Source organism: Geotrypetes seraphini, chromosome 1 (genome assembly GCF_902459505.1).
Source record: "Geotrypetes seraphini chromosome 1, aGeoSer1.1, whole genome shotgun sequence".
NCBI lineage: Eukaryota > Metazoa > Chordata > Amphibia > Gymnophiona > Dermophiidae > Geotrypetes > Geotrypetes seraphini.
In genome coordinates, this window is record NC_047084.1 from 114,683,139 (window position 1) to 114,700,684 (window position 17,546).

Consider the following 17,546-nt stretch of genomic DNA (forward strand, 5'->3'; position numbering starts at 1 on the left):
CCTCTTTGTTCCATTCCCATTCTTTTTGCTGTGGCTGGGGTTCCTTTTAGCTTAGCCATGGACATAATCCAGCACCAGTATTTCAGAGTCTCGCTCAGCAAGAAAGCAAACACAGAGTACTCAAATCGCAAGAGTTGACCTAAACAAGTTTTTTTGTTTGTTTGTTTCAGCCAAAACTAAGTTAAAACTGAAACCAATGCCTGCCCCCTCCCTCAACCACTAGTACTGCCTTCTCGTCACCCATAACTCTGATGTTTTAGTGGCATAGTTGGGGTAGAAGTTATCCTTAGTTGCTCCTGCCCTTGCTGTCTTTTCATTCAAGTTTCCAAGTTTATTAAAATTTGATATACCGCTTATAATAGCTGTCCAAGCGGTGTATCTATAATAATAAAATGCTAGCCGCGCATGCGCACTCTCTCCGCATGTTCCCTGAGATATGATCTGTCGCGCTAGGCGAGAGTGCGCATGCACGTTGTACGTCACCAGCCGACGATCGCCTCCACAAGCCGGGACTGGGGCACAAAGAGCGCCTCCTGCCCCTCCCAGGACGAACGGAAAAACGGAGTCGATAGGAGTCCAGCAACTTTCCGAACCGGCTCTTGCGATGACCCCGCCGCCCGGGACCAGAGTTCTTTGCTGTCCCACCTTTCCCTTCCCGCGGACCCGACTACGAACCTGGTTATTCCAGCGTGTGCAGCAGTCTTCACACACTGCTTCGGGCCCTTCTACTGCCCTGATTTGCTCTGCCGCGTCTCTGATGATGTCATCAGGGATGTGCCAGAGTAAATCAGGGCAGTAGAAGGACCCGAAGCAGCGTGTGAAGACTGCTGCACATGCTGGAATCGCCAGGTCCATAGTCAGGACTGCGGGAAGGGAAAGGGGGGTAGAGGAAACGCCAATGCTGCTGCACAGGGAAGTGGTGTGGGGGGAGGGAATGCTGCTTTGGACAGACACACAGACAGGGAGGAAGGGAGACAGAAAAAAAAGAAGAAAGACACAGGGGCAGGGAGATACACAGAAAGACAGACAGACAAAGGGGGCCAGGGACAGAGAGAGACAGAAAGAAAGACAGCAGGAGGAAGAGAGAGACAGAAATAAAGACAGACAGACATATATTCTAGCACCCGTTAATGTAACGGGCTAAAATACTAGTAATGTTGTGTTTGGTTTTTTTTGAAAATATTTTTATTGAAGGATCAATGCATACGAGAAGATACAAAGTGTGACCAAACGAGAAAGACATCAAGTACAAAATTCAAGGGTTCATGTAAAGAACAGACAAAAATAAACAAATCCCCAACACATCATTTCCCATGCAGATCCAATTTTTGAATGAAACCCTCCCCCCCAACCCCTCCCCCCCACCCCTGTGCACCCCTGATCTCTAACCAGCACTAAAAGGAACTCCAATAATCCAGATAGGTCCTAGATTTCCAGCTCACAACCCCCCGGCGGTGCTGTCGCTCCCAACCAGCCATCAAAAACATATTGGCCCGCCACTGTTGGACTGTTGGCCGCGTGGTGCCAATCCAGTAGCGAAGAATTAGTTTCTTTGTGATTCCTAAGGCCACCAAAAGAAAGCGCCTCCCAGGTTCGCCAACACCCGCCTCCACCAGGGGACTTGTGACACCCAACAGCAACGTCTTGTAAGACCAGTCTATAGTCAGTCCTATAACTTTCTCCAACTCCCGAAGCACAAAGATCCACAAGGGCCCTACATATGAGCATTCCAGAAAGTGATGTACCAAGGTGTCCCGACGAGCTGGACAGCGGGGACAGCAGTCATCAGGCCACAACTCCATCTTTCGTCCCTTACATCTCGTTAAATAAGATTGGTGTAGAATCTGCAGATGTACTTCCCGCAAACTCACATTAGGAGAGGCAGAGGCACATTCCTGAAAACACAGAACTAATTCATCAGCAGTGACCTGCTCTCCCAAAGCTAAAGTCCAATCCGTTGCCATAGCATCAAGAAACCTACTAGACCGTCTCTCCCGTCCCACTTTATACCACTCCGAGAGCGTATTAAATTCAGATGGGGCGGACAAAAACTGTTGATCCAAGGAAGTGAAAGTGGGCAAGCTGTTCTCCAGTGATCGGAGCGCCAAACAATAACTACGCAGCTGCAGGTATGCAAACATAGACCCTGCGGTCCAACCCCAGCGATCTCGACATGCCAGAAAAGAGGGAACCGATCCCGACCCAACCTCAACAACCTGCCCCACAAAACGGCACCCAGACGTCCGAACTGAGGCAAAAAATGCATGTAACGATCCAGCAGGAAACTTAGGGTTACCCACCAGTTCCGTAAAAGGCGAGGGACCCACCGCGCCCCCCAATGAAGACCGCCACCAGCACCAGGCCATTCGCAAGGATCGAAGCATAGAAGGGCAGGGTCCCGCCCCATGCCACAGGAGGTTAAAAACTGACACCGGAGCCGACAAAAGGTGCCAGAATCCAACCGGGGCAAACCTGTCAACTCCCGTATATAATTCATGCACCCATCTCAACAAAGCAGCAGCATTATAAAGACGCAAATAGGGCAAGTTCACACCTCCGTGCTCGCGCCCCCTAATCAGTTTATTATAGCCAATTTTCACCCGGCGGGAGCGCCATATAAAGGACGAAACGATCCCCCTATAGGCCTGCACATCTTTCTGTTTGATCCAAAGGGGCACCATTTGTAGTGGATACAGGAGCTTCGGCAAGAGGACCATTTTAATAAGGGCAACGCGCCCCAGGAGCGAGAGGGGAAATTCCATCCACCTCTTACACAAAGCTCGAACTGCATCTAATTTATCAAGTACGTTCTTCCGATAAACCACCCCCGGATCTGCATGCAGATATATTCCCAGATATTTGAGCGTACCCTTAGACCATTGCAGTGGAAAGGAAGGATCGTGCCACAGAGCGCACGGAGGGCGGACCGCCAAGGCCTCCGACTTATCAAAGTTAATTCGCAACCCAGAAAAGGCACCAAATCTCTGTATAAGATCTATTAATCGAGGAACCCCATCTGCAGCGTCTCCCAGAAAGATGAGCATATCATCCGCAAACAAATTAATTTTAAATTCCTGGGAACTCAAACGAATACCACGCATATCAGGGCTCTGACGAAGCTTAGCCGCAAGAGGCTCTAGAGCCAAGACAAAGAGCATCGGGGAGAGGGGACAGCCCTGGCGCGTCCCCCTCTCGAGTTCAAAAGAAGAGGTAAGCTCCCCGTTAATCAGGATCTGGGCCGTAGGATGAGCGTATAATGATCGAATCCCATTCAGAAAGCTTCCCATAATGCCGAACTGAGGAAGAACCCAAAAAAGATAGTCCCATAACACTTTATCGAACGCTTTTTCCGCGTCTAGACTAACTATAAGAGCGTTCTTCTGTCCCGGGTGTTGCCCAACTAGTCCAGGATTCTGAAGCACCGAAAGCGCCCTCAGCACGTTAGCAGATGAATAACGGCCCGGCACAAAACCTGCCTGGTCCGAATGAACCAAGCTGGGCAAAACCCGACCCAGGCGAGCCGCCATAATAGCAGCAAACAACTTGATATCTTGATTGAGCAGAGAGATAGGTCTATAGGAACCCAGCTGATCTTCCGCCCGCCCCGGTTTCGGTAGAACCACAATATTAGCGTGAGTTAGTCTATGCGGAGGCAGGTCGCCTCTACTAAGAGCCCCACATAGGGCTTGAAATGGGCCCACCACTCGTACCCCCAACAACTTATAATATTCAGAGCCCAGTCCGTCAGGCCCAGGGGCTTTAGCCAATTTTAAGGCCCGAATAGCTTGTTGGATTTCCAACCCTCGCACCGGGGCATTTAACACCTCCCGCTGCTCATGTCCCAAGGTCGGAAGCTGCAGGTCTTGAAAGAAAGCCGTCCTCTGTACTGTGTCACAAGTCCCCTTATCATATAGAGCCCTATAGTAATTAACAAAACTCTGCTGTATCCCAGCTTGGGCAGTTATCTCTCTACCATCAGGCGCCCGAATCCTTGATATAATGCGCTTCGGAGCCCTTGAGGTAACCAATGATGCAAGCAGTTTTCCCGCTTTGTTTCCCCATCGATGTAGGCGGTATTTATACATTCTGATATCCCTAAGGGCTCTGTCAGCCAATAAGTCATTAATTTGCCTACGTAGGTCAAAATATTGAGATCGAGCTGTCGTGGCACCCGGAGCATGTAAACTCCCACGTAGCGCGGCCAAACGTTGTGTTAAGTCCAACAGTGTCTTATCTTGGGCTCTGCGCTTGCGGGTAGTATACTCAATAATTTTACCACGCAAGACCGCCTTGCTTGCCTCCTAAAACACCACCTCTGATACATCAGAAGCAGGGTTTTCGTTCACAAAGAAATCCCATTGTTGTTCCAGGAAATCCTTAAACTCAGCATCTTCATATAACGTGGGATTCATACGCCAACTAGTGGTCGACCCCTGGGACCCTGACTTATCAATGAGCTCCAGCCAAACCAAGTGGTGATCTGACAAAACACCGTCTTCAATCACCACTCGTGGAATACCCGCCAGCAAAGAAGGAGCCACCAGCAGATAGTCCAAGCGACTGTGAACATCATGGACGTGAGAGTGAAAAGTGAAGTCAGTTTCAGTAGGATGCAGCGTGCGCCACACATGAATCAGACCCAGTTGGTGCATCACAAAGTTCACCCCTTTATGGTCACCTCCTTTCAATCGAGGCTTAGGTGGCCTGCAATCAACAAGTGGGTCTGCAGTAATGTTAAAATCCCCACCTAATACCAATTGGTATTCAGAAAAAGGCAGCAGAGCCGCTACTAGTACAGAAAAAAATCTATGAGAATATACATTAGGTGCATAAAGAGAACAACACACATATTTTTTCCCCAGGAAAACTCCTGCCCAGATCACAAATCGCCCCTCAGGGTCCTGTATCACTTTGTGCATATTACAGGGATGTTTTTTTATGGAAGAGGAGAGCAACACCTCGCTGTCTGGAGTTATATGAAGCAAAAGCTACTTCCCCTACCCAATCCCTCTTCAGTTTAACATGTTCTGACACGCTGAGGTGAGTCTCCTGAAGCATTAAAACATCCACTTTTAATTTCTTACAGTATTGAAGTAATTTGCTGCGCTTCACTGGGGAGTGCAAGCCATCAATGTTGAAGCTGGCAATCTTAACAGAACTCACAAGAGCAGTTGGTAAGAAGTAAGTCCCCCCTAAGACAACAGGCCTGTGGGGCAGCTGCGCCGGTCTCCCAGCCAAACCAGCCCGCCACCCACTGAATTATCATTACAGTACTGATCAGAGACCCCAGGTACATCCCACCCACCATCTTATCCCACCAAAACCCCCCTCCCACCTTAATCCCATCTTCTCTTATCCCCTCAACGCTACCCCCAGGTCCCCCACACAACTCAACCATTCTCACACCAAACAATCCCCACACACACAGCCAAAACCCCAGCACTACCTCCATCCCACTCTCTCCCTCCTCACACGAACACTCTCGTCCCCCCATCCACCACCCAGCCCCCCAACCGAAAACTAAAGCAAGAACCCCCACAAAACTTCAAAGGGCTTAAACGCCCAGGTATATGGAAAACACTTCAAAACAGTGCAAAGAGAGCTGCATAAATAAACTGCCAAATCTCTCAAACAGGCACTCATCATAAATCTCAAACCAAGTGTCCAGAGGCCAGAAGTCCTTACAGTGCAGGTCTCAGTCTCCCAATGGAAGTCGAGGCGTCCCGTCTGCTGATAGCTCAAGGAGACTGTCAGGGATCACGCCACGCAAGCAGATCGCACTGGCGTAGGCCAAACATACGTCCCCAGCAGCACCGGGCAGAAAAGGATCAACACCACACTGTTGGATGACCAAAGCAACGTGATAGAAGAAGAACCACCAGCAATCTCACGGCCGGCGCCCAGCAGCACTCCTAAGGCACTCCTAAGGCAGCAGCTTCTCGAGGAACTTTTTCAGATCATCCGCCGTGCTCAGGGTGAAAGTCCGATTTTCATGAGTTAGTCTCACCTTAGCAGGGTAAAGAAATGCAAATCTTATTCCCCTTGTGACCAACTGCGAGCAATACGGCGTAAGGGCCCTGCGCTGCTCCGCAACTTTGATGGAGAAATCTTGAAATATCATAAGCTTAGCCCCCTCATAGGACAGAGATCTGGTTTTCTTGAACAGGTCCAACAGGCGCGCTTTGATTGCATAATTATGGAATCTGGCCAGTACCGGCCTCGGGCGGCCCGGTCCGTCTCCATCGCGACGTTGACCAACACGATGGACCCGCTCTACCACCACAGGGCCAGCCTGCTCCGCCAGGCCCAGCTCCTTCGGCAGCCATCTTTCCACCACGTGGAGAAGATCAGAATCTTTCACCGACTCCGGGAGCCCTATCAGACGGAGGTTCTTTCTGCGGGCCCTATTCTCCTGGTCCTCCACCCTCTCGAGCAGTTGGCATACTCGGGTCTCCAAGGAATCTAGCCTGCCATCCGCGACCGCCGCTCTGTCTTCTTGTGCCGAAACACGTTCTTCCACCTGGTGTATCTGCGCTGCGTGCCCAGCTATCACATCTTTAATCTCATCCATGGAAGCATGCAGCTTAGCCAGCTTGTCATCTAGTAGTTGGGATAAGTGCCGCATGGATACCTGGAGCACCTCATCCGAAGTGCGTTCCAGCGGCACCTCCGTTTGAGTCCCGGCCATTTTGAAAGCCGGCACCACGTTGCTTCTTGGGGCCTTCGGGGTTCGAATCGGCATCCCCCGCGCCACCACCGTGAGTCACGCGTCGGGCGCTCCGTAACCAGCAGGAGCGAACCCGGAAGTGCGGGAGCCGCGAAAAACAAGAAATTACCGCCGGCGGCAGGCGTTAGGGGAGCCGGATGGTATAGGGAGGACGGAGCTCCGCGTTCAGGCGTCCGTTCAGGTGCCGGCCATCACGTGACTCCCACTAGTAATGTTATAATATAAAAAGACATATGACGTACAGGAACGAGTGGAGGAGTGGGTTGAACTACAGTTGTAAATAGAATAGAAAACATAAAAGGGGCTTATGCTTTTCCTTTTTAAGAATCATTAGAAGAATGCTCATCTTCTTTAAGAACATAAGAACAGCCTTACTGGGTCGGACCAATGGTCCATCAAGCCCAGAAGCCTGTTCTCACAGTGGCTAATCCAGGTCCCTACTACCTGGACAAAATCCAAGGAGTAGTGTCTAGAAATAACGCACCCTTTTTTTTTTTTTTTTTTAACACACCTTCAACAAAAAAACAAACACCAGATCTAGAGGCAGCATGGTTTGACAAAGCCCCCCCCCAAAAAAAAAAAATAGTTTCTAGGATCCTGAGCTAAAACTTTGACATCAGTTCTGAACATACCTGAAATTTTTTTTTTTAAAATTTATTTAGGTATTTATATACCGCTTATCAAGGTTATCTAGGCGGTTTACAATCAGGTATTCGAGCATTTTTCCCTGTCTGTCCTGATGGAATCACAATCTATCTAACGTACAATGGACAATGGAGGATTGAGTGACTTGCCCAGGGTCACAAGGAGCAGTGTTGGATTTGAACCCACAACCTCAGGGGGCTGAGGCTGTAGCTCTAACCACTGTGCCACTCCTTCCTCCTATGACAGTTTAACCCTCAGTCATAAGCAGGCCCTGGCTTCATTAGCTTTCATGGTCTCTTCCACTGATTATGGTGTTTGGGGGAGGGAAGGAAATAGCAGCATCCCATTCAGATCAACAGTCTCCATGCTATGCTTGCCTACTTCGTACTCAAGTAGAATTACACTACTGAGCATGCTGGATCAGACTAGGATCTCTGTATGCCTAATCACTTTAGGGAAGATCATAGGCAACTACATCTGGTCCAGAACACTTGAGCTTTTGTGAAAATGTGGCTCATGTCACTGGTATCCCTCCACACAAAGAAGACAGAGAAGGCGACTCAACACAGCAGACAACTTTTTTTCACTGGCCATTTTGTTCGTTTTGTTTGCCCAATTGACTATTTTATCCGAGTATCACAGTCCTAAGGGAGAAAGTGCGACACAGTACTCTGCATTGAGGCTCAGATTCCTGAGGCAGGCCTTTCGGCCAAAACACGTACGTGTTGAGTCTTGACCATAAAGCTATTGAGCACCACAGGTCGCCTTCTTTGTTTTCTTCGTGTGTCTATCATGACAAGGTAGGATCTCCTGTTTGGATGCTAGTATCCCTCCACCACAATCGATTAAAGCTAGTGGTAGCAGCATTGCTATTGGCCTTCCACGACCATCGACAGTGCAAGAGAATGACGAGAATAGAAGTTTCCCTTTCTGCTCTGAAATCCCAGACGCATGGCCATGCCTTCAACCCTACCCTGTTCCGCCCCTGGCCATGCCCCCACCCAAACCTCCGTGGCATCAGGGTGGCATGTGGAGGGTCTCCACACATGCGCGGATGTCGACGCTATGACATCGCATGCATGTGCGCACGCGTAAGGCATCATCAAGCCAGTGTTTGATTATGCGCGGAGGCCCTCCACCTACTGCCCAGACATCGGGGACTTCCATAATCCGGACAAACTGCAGGGATGTGGAAGTCCTTCCAGGCACCCAGACATGTCCTCTAAAAAGAGGACATGTCCGGGTTTTCCAAAATGTCTGGTAACCCTAATCGTAGGGAGCAGTGCAGGGTTTGAACCAGAGAATGACACGGTGACAAAATTAAATCACCATTCCTGCCCCTACGGAAAACCATCTCCACATCATTCTTTAAGGAGAGAGGGTAGAATCAGAGTATGAATGGGAACAACCACTGTTCCTCAAGCCTTGCATTGAAGAATGCTGGTGTAGAAGGATCGAGGTTGAGATACTCTTTAGTTTTGGCCAGGTGACCTGGATTGGCCACCGTTAGAACGGGCTACTGGACTTGATGGACCTTTGGGCTGACCCAGTAAGGCTATTTTTATGTTCTTATGGCTAGAATTACTGTGATGCAACTGCTGTCAGGTTGGGTCCCTTTACACTGAAACTATGCAGCTGTGCATGACCCGCCAAAAGGACCCCACCCATCAGGCACATAAGCAGGAACAAATTACAATATTAAGAGTAAAACTGAGCAAGGAAAGAAACCCATGTTTCTACTTGGTCCTGGTTTTAACTTTTTTTTTTAATCTGAGGCAGAAGGCACGCTTAAACGTGGTGGAAGAATCTATTTCATCTGAAACTCTGAGGCCAATATTTTCCAACAAACTTCACCAAAGCAGAAATAATAATAGCTTTATTTATATCCCATCATACCTTTCAGTTCATTATTTAGGCCAGTAGTTCTCAACCCTGTCTTGGAGGACCACCAGGCCAGTCAGGTTTTCAGGCTAGCCCTAATGAATATGGATGGAGCAGATTTGCATGCATGGCACCTCCATTATATGCAGATCTCTCTCATGCATATTCATTAGGGCTATCCTGAAAACCCGACTGGCCTTGCGGTCCTCCAGGACAGGGTTGGGAACCACTGGTTTAGGCAACAGGGTTTCATGGTCCCAATTCCTCTGCCGGGATAACGCCTACAAGAAAAAGAGAAAATAACAGGACAGTGGGTAAGTTACCCAATGTCAGGGGATCTCAACCTAATCCTGAGGACACACCTAGCTAGTCAGGTTTTTGGGGTATCTGAAATAGATTTATATAGAGTAGTGGGGTGGTCTAGTGGTTAGAACTGCTGTCTCAGCACCCTGAGGTTGTGAGTTCGATCCCAGCCTGCTCCTTATGACTCTGGGCAAGTCGCTAAACACTCCATTGCCTCAGGCGCCAAAGAGATTGTGAGCCTGCCAGGACAGAGAGGGAAAATACTTAAGAGTATCTGATTACATATCTGATTACTATTCAGTGTAATGTAAACCGCTTTGGGTGAATCTCTTCATGAAAAAGTAGTAATCTTGGTGGAATTTTGCACAAAAATTTTGGAAAATTCTATGCACAATATTTCAAAATTCTACAAAGTTGCAACTGTGGTCTAAGGAAGGATAAAAATTATTCCTCTTTGAAATGTGAAGTTAACATTTATACTTACTGTATTCCTTTAACAAGAAGTCTTTATTTTCTTGTAATGTATGTTGAAATATGATCAATAAAAATCTGCAAAGTTTATTTGTAGTGTTTTGCGTAGAATTTTCCTATCCTGAGGCCTGAAATTCCTTCCTCAGGTTCCAGCTTCCTTAGTTCCCTCTCTCATTCCAACTGCAGTTCTATCTTCCTCTAAATCCCACCACTCTCTCACTGAATCCCCTCCTTGACCCCCATAGTCTGGCATCTCTCTCTTCCTCCCTTTCCTCCCCTTTCTGTTCTTGATCACCCTGTCTTCCTCTCTTTACCATCTCCCCCACCCCCACTTGTGGGTCCAGCATCCATGTCCCTTCACTGCATCCACCACCTCTCTTGCTTGCACCCTGAATCCTTTCCCTACTCCCCATGGTCTGGCTTCTCTCTCCCTCTCTACTGTCAAGCATCTCTTCCCTCTCACCTCCTTTTCTGACCTGGGTTTCCTTCTCACCCCCTTTTCCCTCTACTTATGGGTCCAGCATCCATGTCCCCTTCCTTCTTCTCCCCCTATAGGTCTAGCACCATGTCTCCTCCTCTCTCTCCCCCACTTGTAGTGCAGCATCCTTTTCCCCTACCCTCTCCTTCTGCAGTGCAGCATCCATGTTCCCTCCTTCCCCCCACTCCCCAAAAATTGTGGCCCAGCATCCATGTCCCCATCTCCTTCCCTTCCCCTGAGTAGGATTGACCTATCTCTGGCACACACCCCCCCTATTTCAGACATACCTGCGGGCCTCCTAAAGCAGCAGTAGCAGCCATCTGGCAGAGATAATGCTGTGAACAGGCTGCTCAAAGCCGGCTCTGCCAGGGCCTTCCCTCTGCTGCTGCGTTTATCTACAAGAAGTGATGGGGCAGAGGGAAGGCCTTGGTGAGGCTGGCCCTGAGCAGCTCTGCCAGCCAGCTGCCTCTGCTTCTGGTGCTCTGGAAAGCCAGCGGGTATGTCTAATCTCACATTGGGGGGGTGGGGTCAGAGAGTGGGAAAGAGGCCAGACCTGTGTGGGGGAGAAGGAAGGAGAGGGGACAGGGGCAGAATGGAAGGCTCGCACAGAATTATGCATAACATTTTTTAGAATTCTGCGCAGATGGGGAATTTAATGCAAATTCTGTGCAGATGGGAAATTTGATGCAAATTCTGCGCTGCGCAGTTGCGCAGAATTAAACCAGGAGTAAAGTAGGTTAATAAATCCAAATAATAAATAGAAAATAGAATGGAGGTAATGCATGCAAATATATATTATGCATATTCATTATGGGTATCCTGAAAACCTGACTGACCGGTCATGCCCTTAGGACTAGATTGAGAACCCTGCTGGTTCCATTCGCAAGATGACTGCTAGGACCTCCCGCAGTAGTCCGAGACTACCACTGGAAGTCCCAGAAGCCATTTTCTGAGCCAGGCATGTGCAGGAGTGAATGGGGATTCCCCTGTGCCTACTACCCACCAATAAAAAGATAGGCTCCTGTGAGGAGGGGGGGGGGTTACTGCCAGGGAGGGAAGAAATTTTAGTTGCAGTTGAAAATACATTGGCATTTTTGCTCAAAATCCAAACCTGAATTTCAGACCGGTTTCAGTGCTGAAGCTGAAACCAAATTCAGTTGGCCTCTAGTCTCAAATTATGTTTTTCCCCTGATGTTTCTATACAAGTTTCCAAGTTTATTCCCCTGTTTCTTGGATTGTGTTTAATACGTAATATTATGTGTTTAATTACATTTAATTTACGTGTTTAATTATGTTTAATTTACGTGTTTAATTACGTAATATTATGTGTTTAATACGTAATATTTTACTCCATTGGGTTTTAATGGAATTGTTCCTTTAGCTTAGTCCTAAAAAGGTGAATTCATTTATTCCATCTCTCCTCTCTTGTATATATTTTTCTTCAATTTGTATTTGACATAATACAAGGTTCCAGGAGTTGGAGACAGTGATAGAGGGAGGTGGAGAGTTTAAGGTGAAGGGGACTGACGGAGTACAAGAAGGAGTGGTTTTGAGGAAGGAGAGAGGAGGAGATGGCTCTTAGATTAGGAGAAAGGAGTGAATGGAATGCAACTATGTTTTTCTAGCTGGTGAAAGCAGGTGTAACATAGTAACATAGTGACATAGTAACATAGTAACATGTAAAGCAGCATTATCCAATTCTTTGAGTTTTTGAGAGTCACTGTGACAGTCGACTGGCTGGATCAAGTGGTCCTTATTTTATCATGTTTCTATGTAACCTTTTTCTAATCAGTCTGTCTGCCTTCCTGATCTGTGTTTTAGGGACACACAGCACTTTCCTCCTGTGAGCCAGATCGTGCCATTCTGATGCTGCTCAGTACATGGGCTCTGCCACATGATGAAACCACCTCTCTGCTCCTGGCACAGACGTCCCGGGACTTGAAAGCTGTCCTGTATACAGCTGCTGCCTTCCTGCAAGGTTATTTTCATTGAGTGTCCACAATGCTTTTATTTAGAGCACTATACTGTTGTAACTTCACTGGAAATGTCCAGTTAGCTCTTTTGTAATCCGCCTTGAACTGCAAGGTATAGGCGGAATAGAAGTCCGTAATGTAATATACACTTGGAGGGAATACATACTAATTCTGAATACTTTTAACAGAGCACAATAAGGCCTGTTTGTTTGATACTGTCAGAATTAATGAGTGGATGTTTCATATACTCCACTGGAAGAGTCTAAGGCAGTGCAGCACAGTGGTTAAAGCTACAGTCTCAGCAACCTAAGGTTGTGGGTTCAAATCCATGCTACTCCTTGTGACCTTGAGCAAGTCACTTAATCTTCCACTGCCCTAGGTACTTTAGATAGACTGTGAGCCCACCAGAATAGACAGGGAAAATGCTTGAAGTACCTGTATGTAAACCACTTTGAGTGTGGTTGTAAAACTACAAAAAGGTGGAATATAAGTCCCAATCCCTTTCCCTAATGTTATAATGCCTTATTCCACCAATAAGAGCCAACCTCATCAGTAATGTCACAATGGCTTTATTGTCCTATACTTAGCTCACTTTTGCTATGTTTTGATTTCTAGAGTGGTGCAGTAGTTAAAGCTACAGTCTCAGCAACCTGAGGTTATGGGTTCAAACCCACGCTACTCCTTGTGACCCTGGGCAAGTCTCTTTAATTCCCCCATTGCCCCAGTTACATTAGATAAATTGTGAGCCCACCAGGACAGACAGAACAATGCTTGAGTACCTGAATAAATTCATATAAACTGTTATCCCAGGACAAGCAGGCAGCATATTCTTGACTGATGGGTGACAGCACCGACGGAGCCCCGGTACGGACAATTTTAGAGTGATTGCACTCTAAGAACTTGGAAAGTTCTAGCAGGCCGCACCGCGCACGTGCGAGTGCCTTCCCGCCCGACAGAGGCGCGCGGTCCCCAGTTTCTTAGTTTCCGTGGAGCTAAGAAGACGCACTTTCAATGGCTGTTGAAATTTTTTCTCAAACGCCTTCCCGCTCGCGTAAACCTTTTCGGTATTTTATTCTTTTTTCTTATTTTCTTTTTAAAAAAAAAAAAAAGAGAAGAATTTTCTTTTCTTTTTTTCTCATTTTTTCGGGTTCGCCCCGGCGGGGCCTGCTGCCACCATCGAGGCCTCGGCCTTCGATTTGGCAGAAGCCGTTTTTACGTTCATGCCCCCCAACCTGGTTTTAAGAAGTGCCAGCGGTGCGCGAGGCCCATTTCTCTTACCGACCCGCACAACTGGTGCTTACAGTGCCTCGGTCCTGACCATCGGGCATCCACCTGCACCCGCTGTGCCACTCTGCAAAAGAGAACTCTAAAAAACCGCCAGATTCAACAGCGGTTGTTATTTGGTACCGAGATGTCGGATTCGGCAGCACCAGCCCCGACGCAGTCGGCACCTACCTCATCGACACCGCGCGATACCGCGCCGGCGTCGCTTTCCTCAGGTAAGCCGGCTAAGAAGCCTTCCCCACTGGAGCGCCCTCCGGTCTCAGTGGCAGCGAGCCCAATCCTGCCGACCTCGAGGCGCCCGCGGAAGCGCTCCGCTCCGATTGAGGTTAGCCCTTCGACCTCGGGTTCCTCTTCGGAGTGTAGAGCGGCACCAAAGGTACCGTAGAAGAAAAAAGCGGTACCGGTGCCTTCGCTGGACGAGCGAATTGCCGCTGTCCTGCAAGTACAGCTCAAAGAGCAATTGCAGCAGCTCCTGCCTGCTCTTCTGACACCGAGCCTTCCAGTCCCGGTCCGGTCTGAGCTACTGGTACTGGCAGTGGAGCAACCTCTTTTATCGGATCCACTTTGTCGGTACCGGTACATACAGCTTCCTCGGTGTCCATGCCAATTTTAGCGCGGGAACCGAGGTCTTTACACCAGGCGGTGCAAACTTCGGCACCGGCACACCCGATAACATCTCCCGGTACCGTTTCTCAGAGGTCTGGTAAGTCGACTCACAAAACTCGACACCTAGAACCCTCCACACCGGAGTCACGGGACCGTAGCTTTCAAGTGAGGGACCCTGATCTGTGGGGTAATTCAGAAGAGCCTTTCCTCTCTGAGGGAGAGTGTTCGTCAGGGGACGAGGATCCTTCTGGTTTAGATCCGTCCTCCAAACCTGATGCAACTCCTTTCACCTCTTTTCTCAAAGAGATGTGCGACTCTCTTTCTATTCCCTTGGAGGCTGAATCCAAAAAATCCAAGGCATTTCTCGATGCACTGGACTTTGACCAGCCTCCAAGGGAATTCTTAAAATTGCCTTTCCATGATATTTTGCAAGAGACTTTCTATAAAAATCTAGAGACACCTTTGACCATTCCAGGAGCTCCTCGCAAACTGGACTCCTTATATAAGGTCATACCTATTCCTGGCTTTGACAAACCGCAACTTCCCCATGAGTCTTTACTGGTGGAATCTACTTTAAAGAAATCCACGGGGGCTAGTGTGTACGCCTCTGTCCCTCCTGGCAGAGAAGGTAAGGCCATGGATAAGTTTGACAAGCGGTTGTCAAATGCGATGCTAGCTAATAGATCTGGGAACTATGCTTTCCATTTTTCGTTCTACCTCAAGCATCTCATTCAAACTTTGTCAACTTTTGAAAAATATCTCCCTGACCGTAAAAGATCTGCCTTTCGCCAAACTTCTTCATCGCTCTTACAACTTCGTAAGTTCATGGTCAGATCAATCTATGATACCTTTGAGCTGACCTCTAGGGCCACGGCTATGTCAGTGGTCATGCGGCGACTGGCCTGGCTTAGAGTTTCAGAACTCGATGTCAATCACCAAGATCGCCTGGCCAATGCACCTTGCTTGGGGGATGAGCTGTTTGGAGAATCCATGGACTCCACTACCCAAAAGCTCTCAGCTCATGAGACTCGGTGGGACACTCTCCTTAAAACGAAAAAGAAAACCCCACCTACCAGGCCTTTTCGCCAGCAGTCGGCCTACCAGCGTAGATTTGTGGCTCGTCCTTTACCACAGGCCACACAACAACCCAGGCGTCAGAGGCAACAACAAATTCAAGCTGCTAGACCAGCACAGCAGCAACAACAGGTGAAGTCTCCCCCTTCCCAAAAATCTACTCAACCCTTTTGACTTAGTTCTCCAGGACATAGCCAGTCTTACTCCTTCTGCCCACCTTCCGCAGCCCATAGGAGGACGCCTTACTCTTTTCATAAGCCGTTGGGAAACCATCACCTCGGATCAGTGGGTCCTCAACATCATCCGCCACGGCTACTCTCTCAACTTTCAGACACTTCCTGCCCAAAGTCTGCCACATCAGGAGACCCTTCTACATCCCAACCTCCAGTCTCTACACCTGACAGCTTGGTATCTCTCGGGCTGACTTCGACTGATACTCTTTTGTCTCAGCCCGTTCGCTCCATTCTGGACGCATCCAGGAAACCGGCCACTCTGCAATGTTGCCATCAGAAGTGGACTCGATTTTCTTCCTGGTGTCTTCTTCATCATTTTGATCCCACTTCCCTCGCAGTGGAGACGTTGTTGGATTACCTTCTTTCTTTGTCTGACTCTGGCCTCAAGTCTACTTCCATCAGAGTCCACCTCAGTGCTATTGCTGCTTTTCATGAGCCAGTTCATGGAAAACTCCTCTTAGCTCATCCCTAGGTGTCCAGATTCATGTGGGGTCTTTTCAATGTGAAACCACCTCTTAAAGCCCCTCCTGTTATCTGGGATCTCAATGTAGTTCTTTCCGCCTTAATGAAGCCTCCATTTGAACCTTTGGCTACCGCTTCTTTCAAGTTTCTCACTTGGAAGGTACTTTTCCTTATTGCTCTTACCTCTGCCAGGAGGGTCAGTGAGCTACATGCACTAGTTGCAGATCCACCTTTTACTGTCTTTCATCATGACAAGGTGGTTCTGCGTACACATCCAAAGTTTCTCCCTAAGGTTGTCTCTGAATTCCATCTCAACCAATCTATTGTTCTGCCTGTCTTCTTTCCGAAACCTCACTCGCATTCTGGAGAACAGGATCTGCATACTTTGGACTGTAAGCGGGCTCTAGCTTACTATTTAGAGCGTACTAAGCCCCACAGATCATCTCCCCAACTCTTTCTGTCCTTTGATCCGAATAAATTAGGACGTCCTGTTACTAAACGTACGTTGTCAAATTGGCTTGCAACGTGCATTTCATTTTGTTATGCTCAGTCCGGACTGACACTGGAAGGTTCTGTCACGGCCCATAGAGTTAGAGCTATGGCAGCATCTGTGGCTTTCCTCCGTTCCACGCCTATTGAGGAAATCTGCAAGGCTGCTACATGGTCCTCAGTTCACACTTTTACATCTCACTATTGTCTGGATGCATTCTCCAGACGGGATGGACACTTTGGCCAATCTGTTTTGCAAAATTTGTTTTCCTAATGGCCAACCTTCCCTCCATCCCTCTTTTTGTTAGCTTGGAGGTCACCCATCAGTCAAGAATATGCTGCCTGCTTGTCCTGGGATAAAGCACAGTTACTTACCGTAACAGGTGTTATCCAGGGACAGCAGGCAGATATTCTTGCGTCCCACCCACCTCCCCGGGTTGGCTTCTTAGCTGGCTTATCCTAACTGGGGACCGCGCGCCTCTGTCGGGCGTGCGCGGTGCGGCCTGCTAGAACTTTCCTAGTTCTTAGAGTGCAATCACTCTAAAATTGTCCATACCGGGGCTCCGTCGGTGCCGTCACCCATCAGTCAAGAATATCTGCCTGCTGTCCCTGGATAACACCTGTTACGGTAAGTAACTGTGCTTTCTGAACTCTCCTCGGAGAACGGTATAGAAAATTGAAAATTGAATAAATAAAATAAATGATGCTGGGTAAGAGCGAACCAGAAAAGGACCTGGGTGTACTGATAGATAGGACCCTGAAACCATCGGCAGAATGTGCGGCAGCGGCAAAGAAAGCAAATAGAATGTTAGGCATGATAAAGAAAGGAATCACGAGTAGATCGGAGAAAGTTATAATGCCGCTTTATAGGGCAATGATCAGACCACACTTGGAATACTGTGTCTAACATTGGTCTCCCA

At 48.3% G+C, this 17,546-nt stretch overlaps 1 protein-coding gene across 6 annotated transcripts in view; it reads left to right on the forward strand.

Moving 5' to 3' along the window:
• FANCG (FA complementation group G) overlaps positions 1-17,546 on the forward strand; it is a 144,396-nt gene that overhangs the window by 30,558 nt on the left and 96,292 nt on the right. For all 6 annotated transcript variants that reach the window (XM_033936332.1, XM_033936323.1, XM_033936313.1 and 3 more), the window contains one exon: positions 12,327-12,483. In XM_033936332.1, the coding sequence (XP_033792223.1) occupies positions 12,327-12,483 (157 nt within the window). The remainder of the gene's footprint in view (positions 1-12,326; positions 12,484-17,546) is intronic.